The 24,963-nt window shown below is 30.8% G+C and overlaps 3 protein-coding genes and 1 long non-coding RNA gene across 6 annotated transcripts; 2 read left to right on the top strand and 2 right to left on the bottom strand.

The window, feature by feature from the left end:
- The first annotated feature begins 81 nt into the window (after nt 1–81).
- Nucleotides 82–2,256, top strand: LOC137827474 (protein PROTON GRADIENT REGULATION 5, chloroplastic). Its single transcript, XM_068633632.1, has 2 exons — nt 82–661; nt 1,928–2,256. Exons 1-2 carry the CDS (start codon nt 386–388, stop codon nt 2,030–2,032), a joined length of 381 nt encoding a protein of 126 aa, XP_068489733.1. The 5' UTR covers nt 82–385; the 3' UTR covers nt 2,033–2,256.
- Nucleotides 2,257–4,930: 2,674 nt separating this feature from the next.
- LOC137827473 (eukaryotic translation initiation factor) lies at nt 4,931–10,079 on the bottom strand. The gene is made up of 5 exons (XM_068633631.1): nt 9,799–10,079; nt 8,995–9,169; nt 8,771–8,896; nt 5,401–5,466; nt 4,931–5,320 (listed from the first exon to the last, which is right to left on the bottom strand). Exons 1-5 carry the CDS (start codon nt 9,981–9,983, stop codon nt 5,273–5,275), a joined length of 600 nt encoding a protein of 199 aa, XP_068489732.1. The 5' UTR covers nt 9,984–10,079; the 3' UTR covers nt 4,931–5,272.
- Nucleotides 10,080–11,284: 1,205 nt separating this feature from the next.
- On the bottom strand, nt 11,285–13,397 carry LOC137827472 (acid phosphatase 1-like). Its single transcript, XM_068633630.1, has 3 exons — nt 12,864–13,397; nt 12,333–12,542; nt 11,285–11,567 (listed from the first exon to the last, which is right to left on the bottom strand). The coding sequence occupies exons 1-3, from the start codon at nt 13,379–13,381 to the stop codon at nt 11,390–11,392; spliced, it is 906 nt and encodes a 301-aa protein (XP_068489731.1). The 5' UTR covers nt 13,382–13,397; the 3' UTR covers nt 11,285–11,389.
- A 6,427-nt stretch (nt 13,398–19,824) lies between these two features.
- On the top strand, nt 19,825–23,520 carry LOC137827471 (uncharacterized). 3 transcript variants are annotated; one of them, XR_011083755.1, is made up of 4 exons: nt 19,848–19,949; nt 22,029–22,169; nt 22,979–23,159; nt 23,382–23,520. It is a non-coding gene; the product is annotated as an uncharacterized lncRNA (long non-coding RNA). The 3 variants fall into 3 exon arrangements; XR_011083754.1 differs by lacking the exon at nt 22,029–22,169 and having other exon boundaries at nt 19,825–19,949; XR_011083753.1 differs by lacking the exon at nt 19,848–19,949 and having other exon boundaries at nt 19,956–22,169.
- The last annotated feature ends 1,443 nt before the right edge of the window (nt 23,521–24,963 follow it).

Raw genomic sequence — 24,963 nt, 5'->3', positions numbered from 1 at the left:
GCATTTGTTTTTGTTCACTTAAAAAATTGTGATTGATGAAGAGATGACCCTAGAAAATACGTGTTATCCAGTAGAATTTGAGATGTAGATCTTCTCCAAGTAGCTTGGTACCATGAAGTTGAGTCATATTTGAGTTGTGGAATTTCATAATTAAGCACAAAAAAACTAAAAAGCAAAACCACCAATATGTGTGGCTCCAAATGCTTGGATGTTGTGAATCACACTACACTCCAATTTCAAACCACTGGTTCTCCAATTTACACACACATATCCCTTCCTTTACAAGCACAATATAAGCCATGAGAACCATCTATCTCAAGCTCCAACAAGAGGCTAAAAAGAAACCACAAAAACCACAGTGAGAGAGGGAAGAAAGCATAAACAAATGGCTACTTCACTTTCTGCAACTGGGTGTGTTGGTTCTTCCTTCTATGGAAGTTGGGGCACTTCGATTGTTGGTGAGGACTACACCATGTTGGCCAAGTCAGTGACATCACAGGTTCGCATGGGGAGGGGAAAGCCAGTGAGATTGCAGCCAATGATGAAGAATGTGAATGAAGGGAAAGGTATCTTTGCACCTCTTGTGGTCATCACTCGAAACATAGTTGGCAAGAAGCGTTTCAACCAGCTTAGAGGCAAAGCAATTGCTCTACACTCCCAGGTCAAATTCAATGTTCCTGTCAAGAGTTGGTGTTTTCTGTGATCACCCTTTTGCTTAATTTCATGATTTTGTTTGTGGGGTGGGTGAAATTTGAACCTAGTACCATGTTTCATATTGTGAAATTCAATGTTCCTGTCAAGAGTTGGTGTTTTCTGTGATCACCCTTTTGCTTAACTTGATGATTTTGTTTGTGGGGTGGGGCAAATTTGAACCTTGGACCATGTTTCATGTTGTGTCTTGAATTCTTGTTCATCGGGTTTGGTGTGCTGTTTGTGTGCTTTGTCTTTGTTTCCAAGCATTAGAACAAGTAGAATCTGTAAAAGGGTGATCGATTTGAAGCAAAAAAACTTAGATGCAGTATACTATTATAGTGTTGTTTTCAGTCGTAGTTCAGAGTTTTGTTCTGATAATCAAATATCATCTCTTTTTATTGAAGTAAAACTTTGAATCTGATTGGAAAACAAGAAGAGATGAATTTGGATCCATCACACACACTCACACCTTAACTGTCCTTTTTGTTCATCTGGTTTGAAATTTGTTGAAAAAAGAAATGAGTTCATGGAAAATGGCTATACTTTTTATCTTGTATTCTAGTCCACACATCAAACACTGATATGTTGATATGTTAAGGGGCTCTAACTTCTAAGACAAAAGGTGGAGCAATTAGAAAACCATAATTTTGTTAATCATAATTGCCATTTGTCCTACAAATTACCCCACAAAGAAAGGCATTCAAGATTTGATTCGTGGGAAAAGAAAAAGATATTGAGAATTTTGGTGCAGCATGTTGTTGGCTATTATTTTTGTACTAGTAATATATTTTTTTAATGGGCAATCAAAAAATTGAATAAAAGGGTGTTATAATCCTTTTACGAGAAAGATACCAAATAATTTCTCTAAGAATCCTATAACGAATGTCACTCTGCTTAGACAAGTGTTTGGGACAGATGTTCAACCTCTCAAACCATATAAAAAAATCAACGATTTGCTACTATGTTAATACAAGTAGTTGGTCATTGAGTCCAATATGAGAAAGAGAAAGACATCTTTGGAACCTTGTTTTTTAACCATAAAAAATTTCGCTACTTACCACTTTTGCTTGATTAAACATTATTCCATTTCTATGTTTCCAAATGCACCAAATGATAGAAAATCCACACTTATTTCCACAACTTATTACCTTCTCTAAGTACAATGAAACATTGATGAAAGCATGAAACATGTTCTTTCTTTCTTTTGCTGAACTTTTACATTTTGAAATGTTAGGTAATCACGGAATTTTGCAAATCAATAGGAGCAGATGGAAAACAGAGACAAGGGTTGATCAGGTTGGCGAAGAAGAATGGAGAATGGCTTGGGTTTCTTGCATGATAGATTAGAGAAATGTTCATCATATTTTGTAATTACCATGTGAGAAAGTAACAAGTTTGAACTTGATGGTTTTCAATTGACAGAAGAATGTAAACTAGGAACAAATCTCTCTCTAGTTGTTACTTTTCATTCTCAAGTACTGTTCTCTTACTTTGTCCTCTAGATACATCAAATATTATAAAATCAGAGGTCATCTACATATCAACGGTGATACAATGAACAAACCAATGTTCTTATACAGCATATTTTTCACAATTTTTCTGCTGCTTTTTTTGTGAACCAATTAGTAAAAAGTTTGTTCAGTTTCAACTTTGATTATCCTAAATGCTCATATCATTTTCCCAAACTATGTGCTTAGATGCTGCTGGATATGTTGTTGATCAGATTCTACTACACCTTTTCTTTCCAACTATTATTATATACCTTGATTCAGATGTATTGCATTTTAAACCAGATTGAGATGTTAATGATTAATGGGCTTATATCATGATGAATAGTTTTTCTATTTATCATGGTTTGATATTAGCCTACATTATTTAAAAATTATTAAATAAAAAGTAATTTTAAATATTAAAAATGATAAATTGTTATTAAGAAATAGATTTTAAGTCTAATTCAATCTTATAAAATCGATTTATAAGATGAGATTTGCATTAATTTATGTATTATAAAAAATTCTAATATATAGATTCTTGTAGAGCTTTAAGAGTAATGTAACAACCAAAATAAACTTTATTATCAAAATGGTTCTAATATATAGATTCTTGTAATGCTTTAAGAGTAATGTAACAACCAAAATAAACTTTATTATCAAAATGGTTATTTAAACAAAGTGCTAAATTAGGAAACAATGCTTCTTCTAAAGACAACTTACAGTGTAAGAAAATTATCAAATTATAATTAATTTTAGAGACCAAAATAATTAATTATTAATATTTAATTAAATTAAAAACAATTTAAAAAATTAAAAAATTATTAATATTTAAAATAGTTATTATTATTAATAAAAAATTATAAAATAAATTTTAAATTGATACCGAGATTTTAACTACTAATATTTTAATCTAAAATATTAATAGTTAAGATATTGGTAACTAATATCAATTAAAAAATTATTTCATAAATTTTTATTAATAATAAAAATCATTTTAGATACAAATAATTTTTTAATCTTTAAAATAGTATTTAATTTAGTCAATATAATAAATAACTATTTTTTATCTCTAAATTTGATTACTCTTTAATAAATTTAATTTTTTTTAGTGTCATATGTAACTCCTTAAATGTTTTTTTTTAAGTTGTTCTTTCGCTATAATTGAGGTTTCAATTTTACCTTTTTAACCAGTACTAATTTTTATTGTAAAAGTATTAGATAAATTAAATTAAAGAGGTAAAACTTCACTTTTAATCGAAAATATCACAAAAACACGTAAAGAATTACATTTAAGTTTTGTCTATTACGTAATTAGTGCATGGTTTCTTACATAACACTAGTGCCTTGAGAATTTCTTACTTGACCTAATACTTTGAGCATTTTTAGCAAAAGTATAAATAAATATTCTTCAAAAGTATTAAGAGTTATCTTTCTAATTAAAAAAAACATAAATATTCTCAGTAAATATCAAGATATATTAATTTATTAAATTAAAAGCATAAATAATCTGAGTTATAAAAAAAAATACAAATGCTCTCATAAAGTTTTGAGTTATCCATCTAGTATTAAAATTAAAAAGTATAAATATTTTAGGTATGCATTTAAAGTTATGCATGAAGTTAAATGAAAAAACATAGATACTCTTAATAGTTGTGCATTAAGTTATAGAGAAAATGTAAAAACTCTTAGAAAACATTAAAAATTATGCATGAGTTATAGAAAAAATAAAGATGCTACTGAAAAACATTAAGAATTACGTGTGAAGTTATAAAAAAAAAACTGAAATGTTCTTAAAAAGCATTAAGAATTACGTGTAGAGTTACAGATATACATAAATCAGAAATTAAATGTTCAAGGTTGTGATAATAAGTTCTCACATTAAAATTGAAAACTCGATTTTTAATGATGAAACTCGTTAAAAGAGTTACATTAATGCAAAACTTTTATTATTTTATTCGATAAATTCTCAGTGTTATCTTATCTTTTAGTTTCTAAAATTAACCAAAATTTAGTTAATATTAATATATCTTTTAATTATTTACAAGAAATGTTACTAAACTTGCTTAATTTTAAAAAACTAGAAAACCCAATCCAAGATTAAAATTACACGTTCACAACACTACAAGGATAAAAAAATGAATTTAAGCTTCTCAATTGTTGTTACTATTATTACTCCTATTGTATAAAGAAAATCCTCATAATTAAAATTTGTTATAATCAATTTGAGACCAACTATGTCGAATGACTGTGATCTAATGAGTTATTATCGAGATATTAAAATAGTTAAACATTATTCAACTATATTATAATATAAATCAAATGAAAATTTGCCGTGACATTTCAAAAAACTTTTTAAATTACTAACTCACGGAAAATCTATTTACAAATTCCAAAGCATACTGCAAGAGAAAAATTAGAGTAATCTATAAATTTAATTTCTTTCAATCTAAATTCCAATCACAAAACTAATAGGAAAATATTTAACATTGCTACTTTAGTCGTTTAATATTTAAACATTAAATAGAGTAATTTAGTGACCAAAATATATGAAAAATCAAGCTACAACTTTGGAATACAATTTTTTTTTTCTTCATAGTTAAAGAAAAGAAGAAGACTCCCAATTTCTCCCTGTTGTGTTTATAAAGTTATCTCCCTTAACTTCTCCCTGTCTCATCATCATTCCATAATGTTTCAAATATTTCAACTTCCACAGCAAACAGTACTCAACTTGTTCAAGCTTTGAGTTCATCTTAATTTTAGCCAGGGTTATACATTCAACAGAAAAATAAAGGTTTACTTCATTATAATTGTACAAGCAACACATCAAACCCATCCTAAACTGGACTCCACATATTCAGAATGTGACAAAAAAAAATTACAAATGAATTCTGCAGAAAAATTTTGATAGACCATTTCAAAAATGAGAGTATAATAGTATCAGCACCCAAAAGTGGGGTGAGTGAACAAAAGTAAAACTAACCCCTTCACCAAAGAAATAGCATGGTCTAGTACACATGACACAGGATGAAGGTATCAGTACTACAGCCTTCCGGCATAAGTGCAAGAAGATGCTCCTCCAGCACTGTTTATACGGTGTATCGACCCTTTGTTGCTCCTTTGGTTCTAGAATCATCCTGTAACAACTAGAGATGTAAGAATCATAGATATTTATGAATTGCAATAGGCAGTCAAAATTTATGAGCACAGGTTTTACATGAAAGTTGTATGTTATCTTGTCGTTAACATCAATGATTTCCTTCCATTTCCTTCCAATGCTCATCTGCAAAAATAAAGTCAACGACAAAATGGATCACTTCAAATGTCATGCTGAGCATTGAATGAGTCAAAAAAATATACATGACTTTTTTGGTAAGGAATGCTGCACTTGCTTAGAATAGCACAATTACAGTTCTGGATCTTAGACTGAAAGATTTACACAATCCAGATTTTTTCATTCAAACCTAACTAAACCTAAAAAAACCAACTCATAATGTGAGGTTAGCACCTACATATCTTATACTTTGACCATATATCTAGAGACGTGGGATCTCCAACCATCACCACATGGAAAACACTGAAAAAAGCTATTATCAACATCTAAAATCTACTTCATCATTACCTTGTAAAATCTTCCTAAAGTATTCCAAAAATTTCCAAAAACATAATCAAAGGAATGTGAATAGATACATGTGATATCCCACAACATATTCCATATCAACATTAAAAACAAACCAAAACATTCAACCAAAAATGGATATCTTCATACAACACAAAAAGAAACATCCTTCGCTTCTGTCACTTGAATCTTGAAAATCACCCAAACAACCAAAAAAAGAGCAAAACACAATTTGAGTTAAGAATAAAGGAGGCTCAGATTCGCCTTTTCTCAGACAGGAGAGGGAATGGCATGTGCACAGGCTGCGTCAACAGCATCTGTGCAAGAACCAGAAGGTAAATTTCACACAGATACCAAGTCACCTAGCCAGGACACAGCTCTTCACTCATATCTGGTCTAACTGCTAAAAACATCATCATTGCCTCATTATAGCCAGAAGAGAAGAAGAAGAAGAGGAACCTGAATCCAAAAAGAAACAGAAAGAAAGATGGTTGCATGTGTGTATGCGGAAAGCTGTTTGGTAAATTCAATTATAATGATCATTGGCTTACACAACAACTTAGAGAGGGCAACAGCTATCCAGACAACCTTCTCTCAAAGCGCGGAAGCCTCATACTTAAACTAATGACTAATGAGCGCAACCCTAGTAGCAGGGTTTCAGAAAAAAGGCTCAGATTCATCATTACACAGGAAAGAGACAGAAGAGAGGAGCCTCACCCTGGCTGCATCATCAGCATTTGTATAAAAAGGCCACGCTTGTCTTGTCAAACAGACACTGAATTACCTTGCCAGGACTCGAGCTCTTACTAATGTCCATTTTCTGATCTAAATGACGAAAACAACATCACTGCCTCCCTTCTGACCATTATCAACAGAGAGTGAGTCAAACATAATCTTGCACTGGGTTCTATAACTGATGAAGCAACTTCACATGAAATAACTGGGACAAAAAACTGGTATGCAATCAAGGCTCACAAAATGCCCAAAAAGCAGACGTATGAAATGGATAACTGTATTAAGAGAATTGATGAAGTCGTGAAAAGCTCCAGACATACAAGGATGGAATTCTGAATGGAGGGCTGGAGGCATTGGGGAGGGTGGTGAAAAATCGAAGTCAGTTCCAAGAGGGACTACATGAAGATCGGAAGCAAGATTCTGCCAATCAGATTCATGCATGGATAGGCCTGCTATGGGTGGAAAGACGTTGGTGTCTGGAATGCCTATAAAAAGGTTCAATGACAGGAGACCCTAAGCGGGGCTGACACGAGGGAAGATGATGGAGGGAAGTCCAAGGCAAATATGCAAGTATGCAACCTGAACCTGGGAAAGGGAGCAAATGCAGGAAGCTTGAAATACTCATCTTCGAAGGATAAGATGTTTTTTTGTGCATAAGGAAATTTGAGAGTTATTTTCGATTTAGAGGAACAGGAAAAGACAGGCATTGGTGGAGACTTTCAAAGGAGATGCATTGCCATGGTCTCAATGGTGAGAAACTTGCCATTCAAATCAAAGTTGGGAAGAATTCAAGACTACCCCAATTGAGAATGTTCAACTAGTGTTGATGGGGTGATCATTTAGAATCTCTTTTAACCCTGAAACAAGCAGAGAGTGCGTGAATTAATCACCCCATTCAAAAGGCTAACAGGAGTGATGAAGGGGGTTGATGAGCAGTATTTTTTGGAATATATTCCAACCAAAGGGTTGTGAGAGAAGATTATAGCATGCATCTTTGAGAAGAAAAACATAGCAGTGGCCAAAAAGCTCGTAGTTATAGAGGGAAAGGACATAAAACTAAAAGGGGATGAAAATGGAAATTCAACTTCCCAAACCTCATAGTTATAAGTCAACAAAGGGGGCAGCACTGCATTTAACATGATGTAAGAAAGAAACCAGATTGACTGGCGCTAAAGTGCAAGAAAAAGTCAAAAGACGGAGTATCTTTTATGTAACAAGAAATACGGTCCTGGCCATGTTTGTATTTTGTTAAAACAAGCAATTAAATGTTTTGATATCGGAATGGTGAAGGGGAAGAAAACCAGTAGAGAAAAGGTATGGCAACAAACAGAGAATCAGATAAAAATCCAGTTATGGATTGATACAATTGTAGGGTTGACAGCATGAAAGTCTCTAAAGTTCTGTGCAGCATGGTAGTATTGATCAATTGCAGGGAAATTTACAATTTCATCTCTACTGAATTGGGGTCAGGGCAAAAGTTGCAGTTAAAATTCCGGTAATTGCTGGATACAATTGTAGGGTTGACAGCTTGAAAGTCTCTAAAGTTCTATACAGCATGGTAGTATTGATCTATTCCAGGGAAATTTACAATGTCATATCTACTGAATTGGTGCCAAGGCTCAAGTTACAGTTGACAGAAACTCCTCCATAATCGGTTGTGGTAGGAAGTGATACAAAATAAGTTACAGCACATTGTAATTCAGCAGAGCCTGTTATCTTGTACAAGGGCAGAAAACATAGTCCTCGGGTAAAAAATGGTTGATTGGGATGGGAGCGATGAAAGCTAATTTTGATGATTTGGCATTGAAGTTGAAGGTGGATGGAGAGACCACGGTGCTTAAGGCAGAACATGATTTAATAAAAACCTACGCATCCATGAAACTCATTAAGGGAGCATGACAGAATCAAGGACAGAAATTCCTTTTATAGCTAAATCAAATTATTGATCGAGCTCTGAGAGAGATTGAAGTGGCAGCATCTTGAACCTTTATCCCAAAAAAGATGACCTGTTCTAAGACAGTGAAAGCTTTGTAGATAGGACCAAATTGATTGATAACTTGAACATAAGAAGAGAAAGTATAAAATCCAATCATAACTTCTATTGATGTTTCAAGGCCTTTGTTATCCTGATTCTACAAGAGGAAATCACAAGTAGAAAAGATAACAGAACATAAACATAAGTTGCAATTGCAACTTGCAAGTATCGTACAAAAGATAAAAGATAATAACAAACCTGGGCAGCCTCGTTCGCAGCTGTCTTTGTCCACAATGAAAGTTTGTCCTGCCACTGGCGCACACTAGCAACCACACCGCATATGTCCTCAGCATCCTCAAATTGCTCCCCAATCAACGCCATCAGCTATTCAGAAGAACAATCACAAATAAACACCAGATTTCCCCATATTACTTAAACCCAAAAACAAAACCAATTGGCGAAAAAATAAAATAAAAATTTACAGTTTCAAGCCACATGTTATCAAGGTTAGCCTTCCTGCCGATGTTGCTAGTGACAGTCCACTTTCCTCCATTGGCACACTCAGGATCTTCCCACTTAGGTTCAACCCCAGTCTTGAACAAGTGAAAATCAGCGTTGTTTTGCAACTTGCTAGGCTTAAATATCTGATCATACAAACTACACCAACATTTTCCACATCAAAGTCATTTCTCCCAATAGCTTACCACAAACCATAAATCACCAACATTCAACTCATTCTTCAAATGATAATAATACCAATGATTAAATATGTTTTTAGTACTTGTAAATTTTCTTCGTTTTTCATTTCTCCAAAATTTTAAATCACCATATAGATAAATGACATATATTGCAGGCATTTTAAGAAAATTAAAGCTGTTACATAATACTAAAGATCAAATGCAGTGATTTTCAAGTTTAGAGGAATGAAAAAACAAAGAAAATATTTTAAAGTGACTAAAATCAAAACTTACTCATTTGATGGGAACTAGAAACATAACTAAGCTTAATAACAATCACAGATATAAAAGCCACAAATCTTCATGTTAGCAACAAAAATCAGAACCTTTACGGGTTTCTCTCCTAAGATCCGTAAAAATCATTTTTTTATTAATCAAATGCCTTAATCAATCCCACAATAAGAATCCATGAAACATAAGACTGCAGATTGCATGCTCAGATTCCATTCTTCTAAAATAAAATAAAAACATAAGATTCCATGAAAAAAAATTAAAAAAAAAATGAAAATTAGGGAAAAGCAAAACGGAGAAGGAAGAGAAAAAATATACCACCAGAACTCTTCAACAGTGTCGAAAGTGTACACCTTGCGAAGAGAGGTTCCCCAAGCAGCGCCCTGTTTAGGTTTGGATTGATTGTCGCACCAAAACGTCCATTTACGCTCCAGCTTGTGTTTCAGCCCTGCCTCCACCACCGGCGCCGGCGCCGCCGCAACAACTTCTTCGTCTGTTGCCATTTTTCTCTCTCTTTCTCTCTCGGCGACGCTAAAAGGAGTGATGTTGTGCTTTAGGGCTTTCTATGTGTTTGCACCGACCTAATAAATTATATTAGGTTTTTTTTTTAAATTATGATTATAAAATTGATAAGAGAAAAAAAATATATATTAAAATGAAATTATTGTATTTATTATTAAATGGGAGGCTCTGAGTTATAAACACAAATATAAATTAAAAGATATAACTCAAACAACCTAAATATAAATGTAATTTAAATGATAAAACTCAAATATCTCAAAAGTCACTTTGTATTTGAGATTATTAAACATAGAAGATAGAAAGTAAATATTTTATTATAATACTTATAAAGAAGTTTGATTAAGTTTTAAATACATTATACGTATAGATATAGATATTTTAATTAACTCTTTGTTACAAATTATTAGGTATTTAAAAAAAAATAATTGAATATTATGTTGTTTGATTTTTCACATCAATTTTGATACGATAGTTATTTTGAAAAAAAAGTATTAAGATTAAAAAACAGAATTAACAGTTACATCATTCTATTAACAAAAACATTAAATAACATGATACTTATACCATTTTAAACATTTTATAAAAACAAAAATATTTAATAAAAAATTAATTAAAAGTACTCAAATTAACAATAATTTAAAACTTAATTAAATCTGAAGTTAAGAATGCGTTTCATTAGAATGTTGCTATATGGGGTTTACATTCTGTTTTTTTTTAATTAAAAATATGTTTAGACAAATAAAATTCATATTTAAAAATGATAATTCGCTGAATGAAACTAATAAAAAATTGTCTTCGTAAGAGCCACAGCTATGTAATTGGTGAGGAAAAAAAGATAATAGTTTTGTGATTTAGTTGATAACTATTAGGTTTAAAGCAAATTTCAATCATTAAAATGAGTTATATGTAATTTGATCATATTTAAATATAATATTATATCTTATTTGAATTTTTCCAAATTTATTGTATGGTTATTTTACTTTTATTGTATTTTAATATTTTTAAGTGTGATATTTATTAAATTTAATACATCATAATTTTGGATTATTTATTAAAGTAAAATTATTAGAAATATAATTTAATATTATAAAATCAATAAAAAAAGTTTTGCATCTGTATTTAGTGTAGGATCTAATACTTTAATAATAATAAATAATTATTCTATAAGTGAAGTGTTGCATATTTATTTATTATTAATAATAAAAAAAACAAGTATTTTTTGAAATAAAATATTATATTATAATAAAACAATAGGTTTTTTAAGTATGAAGTGGACATGAAATATGTAAATTGACTTTTATTCATTGTGGATCTCTTAGGATCATTGTTTGCAACATATTACTGTTTGAGTAAAAGTTGAAAATTATGAAGAAAGAATGGAAAAATATTAGGCAACATAGTACATTGGATTTGGGAGTTTAAATGTCCTTTTAGGGCTTGGAATCCCTTCAATGCTGCTGTATTGGTTCCCAACAATGCCCCAAATGCGATAACCATCATTTACTATTTGCTTCCTCACATCAGATTTATACTTTTTCACTGATACCAATTCACTTGCAGGATCTCTGCACACAAACAACAATGAAACAAAAACACAAACATTTAGCCTAAATATGAGGAATCTTAGAAAGAAAACTAATGGTAGGATTAATGTTATTTCCATATTTTGTAATAGATAGAATATTGTTACTTCAGCTTGATGTAAAAGACTTTGTTTAGTTGTTGGATGTATGTCCTTGATTGAGGGTGTGACTTCTTTGGTAGAGTGATGTAACTGTATTTGTTGGGTTTTTATATCTTGTCTGAAATTTTATCTTGATATGTAGTGCAATGTTTGTCGGATTCTTAGTTGGTAGGGTGTTAGGAAACTTGTTTTTGAGGTTTTGTATAAGAGTTGGGACACCCCTCAAGTGTCTCATTTTATTTTATTTATTTTTTGTTGATAAAAAAAAAGATAGAATATTTATTTTAAGTACAGTGGAAAAAATAGATTTAAGATTTTTTATATTTTTTTGAATGGAATGGATGTGCTTGTAAACTTTTATAACTTATGTTTTATTCGTATAGAGTATTTTCATTAGTATAATAAGTTAGGTATTGATTTTTCATTTAATTTTTTCTTAAACCTTTTTATTAATAGATATAAATTAGGTATTGATTTTGTTAATATATGTGTTTTATCAAGTTTTTCATATTACTTTGTATTTCTTTTTTTAATAATAATTTCTTCATAAGAGATAATTATTATTATTTAAATTGTCAATCTAATTGATATGTCGACATTTTTTATAAAAATAATAAAAAAATAGTGGTATGGTAAAAGGACTCACCTGAAGATAATTTTAGTCCAACCATAATAACCAACTTTGACAAGGTTGTCTATTGTGGTTGATCTGAGATACTCCTTCCTTGAAGTAACCAAAAGAATTTGCACACCTCTGGTTTTAAGCTCATTATAAAGCTTCAATGAGTGATCAAGAGCAGGTGCATTACCCATTTTCATCCATTCCTCTAGAGATGTCACATTCACTTTCCTTCCCCTGTTGTCAAACACATCCACAATCATTCACAATGATCATGAACAAGCAATTTGAACAATTTGTTTGGATTCACAATAAATGATATCAGTTGAAAGAGCATTTCACTTGATTTTAAACAAGTGTTCACATGTTAACTCAAATAAAAATGGTTAATTTCTTTCTAAAAGTACTTTCATATATGCAGCAATAAAAGTACTTTGTCAAATATGACAGATGATTTCATGTGACAGAAGATTGTTGTTAACTTAGTTGAATTGTGTGATAATTGAGATCAGAGTTTCTGTAAAAGAAAAAGTAGATGGGAGTGAAATTTGGAGTTACCCATAAAGATTATCCTTGAAGTAAGGAACAGTTGAAAGCAAAGTATCATCAATGTCAAAAATCCAAGCATCAAGTCCATCTTTCTTGAGATTACAGCTTGTGCTGAGATAAACCAAGCACTCTTCAGTTGCTCTCTGTGAGTCCACATTGTACTGTGTGGAAGTGACATATTTCCCAATGTACTCAATGCACTCTTCAGGCACAACTTGGAACTCCCTAATGTTGTGCAGCTCCACATTCATCCTCCAACTCTCACAGTAGTTCTTCAAGCTGATCTTCAATCCATCATGTGTCTGCAGCTTCAGTATGCTCCAATCAGAAGCCCCTGCTAGAGGAACCAAAAGGCATGTCAAAACCAAACACCAACAAAGTGCTTTCCCCATTTTCTCTTCCTTAGCAGAAACTCTGACTAACCATGCCCTTATGTATGCAGATTTCAATGGTATTGTGACCAAGTCACATGGGTCTGATTCAATGTGGTTGGCACAAAAGCTGAGCTGCATCAATTCACATGCCATAGCTGGCAGAATACCAAAACTAAAGAAAATGTCAAATCTGAATAAGGAAATGTTTGTGTATTTCTTTTGAAAGTCAGAAACTTTTTTGTAAAAGACAAAAATATAGTGGAATATCTGTTGAATACAGACACTGGAAGAATAAGCCTATGACATGTATAGTTTTTTATTATTAGTACATATAAATTAGACATCTTTAATTATTTTAGAAAATAAGTGTATATAATTATTTTAGCAGTATAAAATATTAATTTTATTTTTTTTTACGTCAAAACTTTCCAACTCGTACGTTAGATTAAATATCTATGAATGATCCGATAACCGTCTAATAGTAGGTGACTTGATGATAGATATGATAAGACCAACAAATTTTTGATGGAATCAATTTTGAATGACTCTGATACTATATTAAGGTGAGGTTTAACTCAATCTTATAAGGTGAGGTTTGCACTCATATTAGATATTTTGGACATAAAACTAATATATATATATATATATATATATTACTGAAAATGTAAAAGTATTTTATATTGTGATTTAATTATGAGTTATTGTTATAAGATTTTATAAATAATTATTATAAAAATATATATATAACAGAAGAATGAAATACCAATAGATAGATTTTCCTCTCAATGTATATAATGTAAATATTAAGGTAAAACTTCATCTTTCATGCATATTTAGTCTCTTAAAACTTTGGCTGAATTATAAATTTAGTCTTTGGAATTTCTGATATATTTTTTTCAAATTTAATTTCTTAAATTTAGAAAAAATAGTTCCTAAACATAAATTTTAAGAAATAAATAACTTTAAAAAACTGTTCAAATTTCTTAAAGATGGTGTTTAGAGACTAAAATTATATATTTCTAAAATATTAAGAAACTTTTTTTTTAATTCAAGAAGCTATAACAAAATTTATCTTAGAATTACAGGAACTAAAAATGTAGTTAAATTTAAAATTTATTAATATGCATAATCAATTATGAAGTTATACAAGTCCACAAATATTTTTAATAATTATTATAAATTGACAATCGTAATTAGAAGTTCGGGAATTTAAAATAGAATTTTATCCATTTCAAAATTATAATTCTGATAATTCAGAATAATTTAATATGTTCGTTTACGACATCTTATCATGTATTAAAATAATTTAAGATATTGTTAAAATGCCACTTTTTCTGTAATTCATACACAAATCTGCTCTCGAGATAGTATAATTGTTAAACAACTCATATTTTATAACATTTTATTTACATTTATTTTTGTTTCAAATTAAAATATTTATTCGTTTTTTAATCAAAGCAATAAAATGATTATTATTTGCAACCCAACCATATCCTATAAAGCATATTTATTTTTAAAAAATCATTCATACCATGTAAATTTGCTCCAATAAACAAAATTAAGATATTATATCCTAAAATACGAAACTCAGAAAATACATTTGTGTTATAAAATTTCTTTTGCAACAGTAAATTTATTATAAATTGTTGGGTTGGTTGGTTGCTACTACTGCTTTTAGATATTATTTAATAATATAGAAATTATTATAATAAGATAGTTATAATAATAAATTAATTAGGGGATGATGCATATGAATGTTGTCTTTCATCATGCTCACACGTTTATGTTATACAATCTTACATAAAAAATCACATAATAAATATAAATTTATCATATTAAAGTTTTTAAACTTTACAAAATAATTAATGACACTCATAAATGTTATAATATCATGTTTAATGTGAAAAATAATTGAATAGTGTTATTCTTTATAATAATACACGTGCTGAGAATGAAATTATTTTATTTTTGTTTTCATCGTGATAATTCCTTTTCCTCCTACTACATTATAAAAATATTTTTTTTAATTATTATTGTACTTTCTAAAACTTATTCTCCGAATAAACAAATATTTTAGGTTATGCGGTGTGTAACGGTATTTGAAAAAATAATATTTTAAAATGATAAATGATTGAGTGCATTCATCTTGTTCTAAAGTGTAAAATATATTATTTGATATTAATTTTTAATTATTTTGTTTATAAATTGCCCTAATAAAACTTATGATTACGATGTTAGTAAAGTATGTGAAAGTATGATCTGATAATTTGATGATGATTTTTTATTAATTATCTGTTTTTTTATTAGTAAAATATGTGAAAGTATTTCATGTAATCTGTTTTTTTTTATTAATTATTTTAGTATAATCAAAATGTAAAGTGAGAAACAACTTATAAGATGATATTGAATAATTAATTGATTAGGTTCAGACATTTACTTATATGAGGTTAAAACTATTGTGTTTAAATAAGATCATAAAATAATCGATTATGATAAAGAATAATTAATTATGTGAGAAAATTTTTAGAATTATGTATATACTTTTTATATTTAATAATTGATTATTTTGTGTAAATATGATTTTGATATAAATCATATAATTAATTAAAATAAAATACAATTAATTATTTCAATTTATTTTTAAAAATACAATATTTTGTCATAATTGATTAAGTCAGGTTATAATCTATTAAAATAGTCTTTAAATGTATTTTGGATTGATGAAAAAAAATGGATTATAATTAATAATAATCTATTATTATGTTTAGTTATTTAAAATTATTTTTAGAAGGAAATTTTCCTTTTCAAATATATAATTTTTATGTTTTTCAAATTAGATTAAGAGAGTTTTACTGTGATCAATTAATCTTTTCTAATAATAATTTTATAAGATTGAATTGTTTTGGAAGAAATATTGCTAAAGATCCATTAAAAAAGGTTGATTATGTTAATTTTATTTTTTTTACAAATGTTTGAAATATAGTTTATTTGTTATTAACTTGTAATTTGAATTTGAAATTTGTGTGTATAAGATATTTCAAACATTTTTAATGGGTAATGTTTTCTCTTAATCTAGTTACATATGTATTTTTTTTAATTTAATATTTTAAGATTGTAGTGAAACATTGAAGTCAAATTGTGTAATGTAATTGAATGTAGTTTTAGGAATCGAACAATCATACAAATTAATGTGTTGCTGATTTTTTTACTTTACTTATAAATTAAATTTATCTGTTTTTGGTATTTATAAAATTGTTTTTTTTATCAGCAATAAAATAAATAAATAAATAAATAGGGACCACTTTAGGGGTGGTCCAACCCTTATACATAAATACCTGACAATAACTCCTATTAGAACGCCTGTCTACCAGATTGTCAAATAGGCTACCAGACCAAAACTACCCAACATTACATAATCAACCTCATACAGTCCAAAGCGTTTAAAACCCAACTAGAATACGGGAAATAAGAAAAACGAGATTTCGCATGAATCCAAGACCATACCTTAACTTGCATTGAAGCGAACACCTTAGACACATCTGCCACTCCACTATTAAAGATGATCGAGTTCCTAATATTCCAAATTTCGCTCACAATGCCAACCCAAATTGAACCCCAAACGTCGTTAACCGAAACAGAAGTCTGACTCATCCTGAATTGTGCAAAATTTGACTTAGGGTCCTTGTGAAAAACAAACGACACTCAAAGCCACTCAAAGCACAAACACCAGATACGCCAAGCAAACCTGCAAACAAAGAACAAGTGACACGACGACTCTTCCTCCTCCCCGCACAAACAACACAAGGAATACCTGTGTGGATGTCGGGGCCTGAGTAATGTCATACATAATTCGCTGTCGTGTTGTTCATCTTTTAGTTCTTCAAACTTCTTTCTCTCTCTCGCGCGTTCCGCTGGTCGGCGAGGTACTTGTGATTGCACTCTAATGCTCAAGTCAGTGCTAGTGAATAATCTAGTATTCCAGGATATAAAAAAACGTACAATTTCCCCCTTTCAGAAGTCCCTTATATAAGGCTTTTTCTTCTTGCATCCCCACGTTTTTCTTCCTGCACCCCACAATTTTAAATATTTCAACATTAACCTTGACCTATAATTTCAAAAGAGGCTACCAGATATCGGGATCCGGTAATATATTATGAATTCATGAATTCGAAATTGATTAAATTGTGTTTTTCCATATGAGGAGTTGTTCTGAAAGGTAAAAGATCATAAATTGTTGTTTTCCAGAGTGCTGAATCCGAAAGCCTAAATTGCATTACGGATTGGTGGATCCGGAATTGTTTTTTTGTGTTATGGATTCCTGAATCCGAAATGGTTTTTTTGAATTATGGATTGTTGGATCCGGAATAATGTTTTTGACTTATGGATTCATAGATCCAAAATGCAATGATTTTGTTTCATTTTTTTATTTATTTGTAGAAGCATTGACGTTAGTGATGAATTTGAACAAGAATTGTATGATGGGGTTGATTTGTGGGATGATGATGATATTGAGAAGTCATTATCCATGTTCTTCATGTTTTTCATCTTCATTAACATGTCTTCTTCTAACAGAGACTGTGAGATGTAGACGATCACCTTGTAAACCTCCTCCCCTAGCCTTCACCATTATTGTTCAATTACACCATTCAAGTTAAACCAAATTACAAACTAATGAATAAGATGTTGAACAAAAACAAACAAAAAACAACAAATATAAAATTCTATTCAAACCAAAAGAGAGAAAAAAGCATTGTATCATTTCAATTAAACAAATATAAATAAACTATAGACCAAAAAAATATTAAAAAAAGAAAAAAAGAAGCTCATTGCAAATCATATTTGAAGATAGATTTTTTTTTTATGAAGTTTTATATGTTGAAGAAAGGATGACCACAAAAACACAAATCCAGATCCACAAATTCGGAAGCTTACCGGATCTACAAATTCGGAACCTTCTCGGATCCACAAATTCGGAATCTTCCCAAAACCACAAATCTGAGATTTTACCAGAAGCAAAAATTCAAGATTTTACCGTATTTTGTGATCCAAAATTCTATCGGATTCTATAATCTGGAATGGAAGAAAACACTTACGGAAACAAAAATCCATAAAAAAAATAGATGTGCAGATCCGAAAGCAAAGAAATTTACTTCCCTTTGTCAAGAACACTCTAAATCACCAACAAAAAATGTGAGATTAAAGGAGAAGGATTTGGAGGTGTCACACTGTTGCTAGAACATGAAAGCGTGTTGCTGCTGGAATATGAAAGATATGGCTGCGCAAGAGAGCATCCTTGCCTGCACCTCTTTAGGGTTTTTTTAGATTAAGGATATTTTTGGAATTTTAAAAACTAATAAGGGCGATTTAATCTTTTCACAAGAGTGTGGGGGTGTAGGAAGAAAAATATGGGGATGCAGGAAGAAATTACCCTTATATAGGTTGACTTGGGCCTCTTCCTACGTGGGCTGGATAGTTGGCTGCCAAGATATGTGCCAGGGCAGTTCTTTCCTGCACCCCTACATTTTTCTTCCTGCACTCCCACAAGGTTGCGCAAAGACAAAACTGTCCCTATATAAAACTGTATATATATTTTTTTTGTATTCCAGATTATGAATTTTGGATTGGCACATCCGGTAAAATTTTGGATTGGCACATCCGATAATCTCTTGGATTTGTGCTTCCGGTAGTACATGAATGATAGTGTTAATCCAAAATAAAAAATGCAAAACATCCATAATTGAAAAAACCATTATGGATCTGCCAATCCATAATTCAAAATATGCATTCCGGATTCAGAAATCCATAATTGAAAAAAATCATTATGGATCCACCAATCCGTAATAGAAATTAGGCTTATGGATTCAGCAATCTAGAAATCAACAATTTATGCAAACTTTGCTTCTAGAACACCCCTCATCTAGAATGCAACACGATTCACTTCCGGATTGATGAATCCGTAGCACACTCTCAGATCCCGAATTCAAATAACAGGTGAAGGTCAATTTTGAAATTTACAAAATTGTGGGGGTGCAAGAAGAAAAATATAGGGGTGCAGGAAAAAATTGTCCATGGCTAATGGTCTCTAGATCGTGCATAGCGATTTCCGATATTACAGGAATGTGTTTCAACGTGTCTTTGACTTGTTCAATGCTGAATAATAACTTCTTTTGTTACATATTTATTATTTGATATTATTTGTTATTTATTGTTCAATGCTTCGGTCGTCTGGTGTTCGACCGGTACACAAATTACTGCAGTTAAAAATATTTTATTATCAACCGTTTTGAGCAGTTTTTGTTTAAACTTGTATAATTTTTTTTCTGATGATTTCGCCCCTCTTTGTTATTTATTTGTAGTCACCGGTAAATTATCCCTTTACCATATCAATTATAACATATATTCAATCTATTATTAAAAATAATAAATTTTTCTTTAAAAATAACGAAAATAAATTTAAATAAAAAATAGTGTTTTTCAGAATATTTTATTGAAAATATTTTGAATTCGAATTTTTAAACACAATTTTAAATTTATAGAATAAAAATAATTCTAAATTTTTAAAAAAAATATAAAATGCAGGTTAAAATTGATATAGTGGAGGAATTTTTTTCTGACGGAACGCAAAAACCCTAACTAAACCCCGCTCCTTATAAATATTGCCCCTAAAGAAAACCCTAATTCCATTTCTTATTACCTCAGCTCAACACAATGGCAGAGTCAGGTTTGATTTTGTTCCCTCTTCCATTCTCACACTCTCTGAATATGCAGCGCGCAATAGTTTAACAAAAAAAGTAGAGAAAATGAAACTATTTTTGCTTTTGGGGTATTCTATTCTGTGTTTTACTTGTTTCCAAAGCGTGAAATGAAGTTTTTGCTATAATGTTGTTCTCTCAACATTGTAGAGTTAGTGGTTTTGTAATAACAATTACAGTGACATTTAATAATTCTGTTTAGTTATTTTCAAAAACAGAATTAGGTATAGGTTTTGTTGCATGTTTGTGTTGGAATAATGAGAAGTTCTCAAGTCTTCTGCATGGAGATTTGATTCCGGTGCTGTTGATGATCCTATTGTTATCCTCCTTCAATGCCAAATATCACTTGTTTTTTTCTTGCTGAGATGGGAGGATTCAAATGTTGATGTTGCTGGTTGAGCAGCGCATATTCTATTATTCATGAGGATATGATAGCTTGATGTATATTTAACCAGCTAGATCAATGCATGCTATCGAATATATCGAGTTGGATCTCTCATGGTATCTTACTTTTCGCTATTCGGTACATTGTTTCTTTCTTTTCAATTTTTTTTTCTGCTTTATCATCAGGAATGATCTGTTCTGTTCATATTTATTATTGAAAGGTAACTGAACACAGTTTGGTTTTAGAAAAAAATACTGGTAATGTAGTGTGGAGATTTTATTTTTGAGGTTTCGCTGCACCTCTTAAGACCAGTTATCATTATACTATACCATACCCTTACCGAGTCCTTACTTTTGTTTATCATCCCTGTCAAGGTTTGGGCTTTTTCTACTTTTCTTCTATTTTGCGATTTTTATTATGAAATTTCTGTTCATTTGGGAAAATGGAATGTCTGAAGAGATACAATTTGTAACGGAAGGTTTTGATAATACTGATTAGTTTTGTGGTCTTCATCTCTTTTATCTTTTTAAGTTTTTAGTTCTTTTAGTAGTTTCTGTCTCCAGACATTAGTCAGGTATTCTCCTCAAAATATTATGGTTGATACAGTTACGAGTCTGGAAAATTAATGTGTCCATCATCGTTACAGATGTGATGGTTTTCTCGTGCTCACATCTGCTCCATTGGGGCTCTACACATTAGGGGCCTGAAAATTCTAAGTACTTCTGTTACTCTATATTATTATACAAAAACAAAACAAATTGTTTTCCTAGGATTTTGTTAGTTTGCATTTTCTTTACGAACTAAAATGTTTTGATTTTTCTGAAATCCTATATGCTTAGTTCATATGTTCCTATTTCCCTATGTAAGTCATACTTTACTCATTTGGATTACTGTCTCCAGACATTAGTAAGGTATACTGCTCAACAAACTATGGTTGATACAGTTACAGGTCTGGGATATTAACCGAGTCCATCGTTACGGATGTGATGATCTTTTTGTCGTACTCACATCTGCTCCATTGGGGCTCTACAAGTATAGTGTCCATATACCTCCTCACTTTTAATGCTATCCAATAATAATCTGGTTGGCTGTTATGATTCTTTTAATCTACAATTTCTATATGACTGAATGTTTTAGCTTGCTTTGATGGGGTTTTCAAAATTTATGAAAGTTCAAAATGTAAGGGGAATATAACTAATTCAATTGTTGTCTTTGTTAATTTTTTGTTTGTTTGATGTGAAGCTATAATTTTAGTTTAAAAACAAAATCAAATTTAAATAGAGCCTGTCAGAACTGGTTCTACAATTGGCAGCCATGTCGCAAGCTCCAATGGTGGAAACCCATAAGAACAACTTATTTCTAAGAACCCTGGTTAGAACCGCCATTGGTCTAATTTGGGAGAGGGATGAGGTTTTTGGACAGTCAATTTTCTGAGGAGGCATGGCTCTGGTTTGTTCTTTGCAAGCCTGGGCTCATGACATTTTCATCAATTCTCTTAATGCAGTTATCCATTTCATGCTTTTTCTTTTTGTGCATTTTTGAGCCTTGAATTGCATACCAGTTTTTGTTCCCGTTATTTTCAAGTGAAGTTGCATCCTCAGTTATAGAACCCAGTGGAAGATTATGTTTGACTCACTTTCTGTTTGTTCTGGACAATGGTCAGAAGGGAGGCAGTGATGTTGTTTTCATCATTTAGATCAGAAAATGGACATTAGTAAGAGCTTGAGTCCTGGCAAGGTAATTCAGTGTCTGTTTGAGAAGACAAGCATGACCTTTTTATACAAATGCTGATGATGCAGCCAGGGTGAGCTCCTCCCATCTGTCTCTTTCCTCTGTAAAGATGAATCTGAGCCTTTTTTCTGAAACCCTGCAATTAGGGTTGTACTCATTAGTCATTAGTTTAAGTATGAGGCTCCGCTCTTTGAGAGAAGGTTGTCTTGATAGCTGTTGCCCTCTCTAAGTTGCTGTGTAAGCCAATGATCATTATAATTGAATTTACCAAACAGCTCTCCATATACACACAACACACAAACATCTCTTTCTTTCTGCATCTTTTTGGATTCAGGTTCTTCTTCTTCTTCTTCTTCTGGCTATAACGAGGCAATGATTATGTTTTCAGCAATTAGACCAGATATGAGCGAAGAGCTGTGTCCTGGCTAGGTGACTCGGTATCTGTGTGGAATTTACCTTCTGGTTCTTGCACAGATGCTGTTGACGCAGCCTGTGCACTAGCCATTCCCTCTCCTGTCTGAGAAAAGGCGAATCTGAGCCTCCTTTATTCTTAACTCAAATTGTGTTTTGCTCTCTTTTTTGTTGTTGTTTGGGTGATTTTTAAGGGTCAAGTGGCAGAAGCAAAGCATATAAGGTTTCTCATAATAATTTTAACATTTTGACACAATTATAAATTTTTGTTTTCCTTAAACTCCGTTCCTTGTTCACCCATGTGGCCGATACTTGTATGCATGTTTCTTGGCGGTGATTTTCTGATTGCACTTAAACTAGTGACTTCCTCTGGCTTCCAATGTTTCTGCATTTGTATTGTATGAGTTGGAAGTGACATGTGGCTGGAAAGTGTCCTTTTTGAGCATTGATACTTCCACCCTTTTCTTGCAGGAGTTTTTTTAATCCTGCAGATATCCAGCTATTTGGTTCTGTAACAAAATAAAACGTAAAGAGAAAGATAATTGGTGAAGAATCAGTATGTGTCATGGCAGCTACCGGATGCAATATATTGGTCTATAACAACTGAGATGAGGTTCTAATAATGAAACAACTGATTCTTCACTAGAAACAGGTGTAATCAAAATCCTTTTTTCCATTTTCCCCCAGTAGTTGGTCTAATGTGATGCAACCCCATTTTTTCTGGGATGTTAAATATATGAAAATTAACTTGCGGTTTGGTCAAATTGGATGATTCATGAGGAAGTTCAGTGAACTTAGTTCTGTATGAACTACCTAGCTCTCTAAGTTTTTCTCCATCAATGTGTATCTAATTCAAATTGGTTCTCTTTCGCAGATAATGCAGGTGCCATTGTCAATTCGTAGGGAGAAATGAGAGGAAAGAAGGCATTTCTCAAAACGTTTTATTTTGCATAATTTGTATTTGACTTTTAATAATTATTTTATCAATGAAGTTTTTTCAGTTGCCTGCATAACTTGCTTGCTACTTTTTTGGTTTTAAACGCTTCTGCAGTCTTGAAAATGATATGTTTTGTTTTAAAAACTGAGATTGTCGTTTAATTTTTTTTCAGAAGGTACCAATTATGGAAATAAATTTGTTATATAGGTTGAAATAATAAAAACATGAAAGCAAATTTATGAAAAAACACTTAAATGAATATATATTAAGAACGATAATGTCCCAAGAACCTTAACAGGATGATGATATACATAAGTAACCACCAGGTTAAGGTAAAGTTGGGGATAGTACTGATGTAGCTGGTCATGGGAGGTATAGAGAAACCTTTGAAAACAAATTCTCTACACTACAACACCAGCAAGAGCTTCTTAGATTAAATGCTCCATAATAATTATAGCACTATGCAACAAGGTGAAGTTAATAGAAAAATAGAAAAGGAGGATGTTGGTGGCATACTGAAGCATCTTGAGAAATATCAAAACATGCATGCAATAATAATGGTAAATCATCTAAACAAAAATATGAATATAAATCTTGGTGTCAAGGAAAATCTACAAGTATAGTTAAAAGTGCTTTGAATCTTAAAACATACCATTAATGAGCTTCTAGAATCAAAATCAGCTAAACTTGTGCAGAAAAAAAATCTCAATGAAGGAAACTATGCTCCTGATGATCAAATGCAGTTTTCTTGCTCTAGATGAAAGTGTAAGCAATTAATTCATTTTATTTACTTTTTTGAGATGCATGAGTGGTGTTGACGTGGCCTCATAGTGAGAAGCCAACGCAGCAGCATGCACTGCTTGAGACAGAAGCTGTATTCCACCCAATTTGAATATTTTTTAAAAATTATATAAGATTATTTAGAAATTAAAATATAAATTCAAAGAGAATTTTATAATTATATTATAAATATTACTACAAATAATATTTTTTTAAAATTAAGTAAGTTGAATAATAAAATATAAGTTTACAAAAATTAATTTTAAAAAGTTAATTTTGTCAGTGTAAATAAAGAGCATAACTCTTTTTCTCATGAAAACGAAAAATTAAAATAATTTTATATTTCTTTTGTGCCTAGTTTCCTGGCTGCCACTGTTAAGTGCTTTTTTAATAAATTTGTTTTCATATTTTATCATTTCCATTTATATAATAATTTATCTCTATAATTAGTACCTTCTGAAAAAAATGTTATCTAATATATATAGATGGTGATATATTAACACCATCAATAATAAAAACATACACATAACATACTAATAGATTAACATTTTAATAATTTTTATTTTATTTTTTAATTTAAAATATCATTATATTATTATTATTATTATAAGGAATTGTGAAGTGTATGTTTTTTCTTATTTGTGGTGTCAAGAACAAGTTTTCCAATTAGTACTTATTGGCAAATGCATGTACTCAAAACATGCAAAGTTGTTAAAAAGAACAACACATGAGAATATAA

The sequence above is a fragment of the Phaseolus vulgaris genome, chromosome 7 (genome assembly GCF_000499845.2).
Source record: "Phaseolus vulgaris cultivar G19833 chromosome 7, P. vulgaris v2.0, whole genome shotgun sequence".
NCBI classification, from domain to species: Eukaryota; Viridiplantae; Streptophyta; class Magnoliopsida; order Fabales; family Fabaceae; genus Phaseolus; species Phaseolus vulgaris.
The sequence above is the reverse complement of the archived record's forward strand: the minus strand, read 5'-3'. Positions and strand labels throughout refer to the sequence as shown.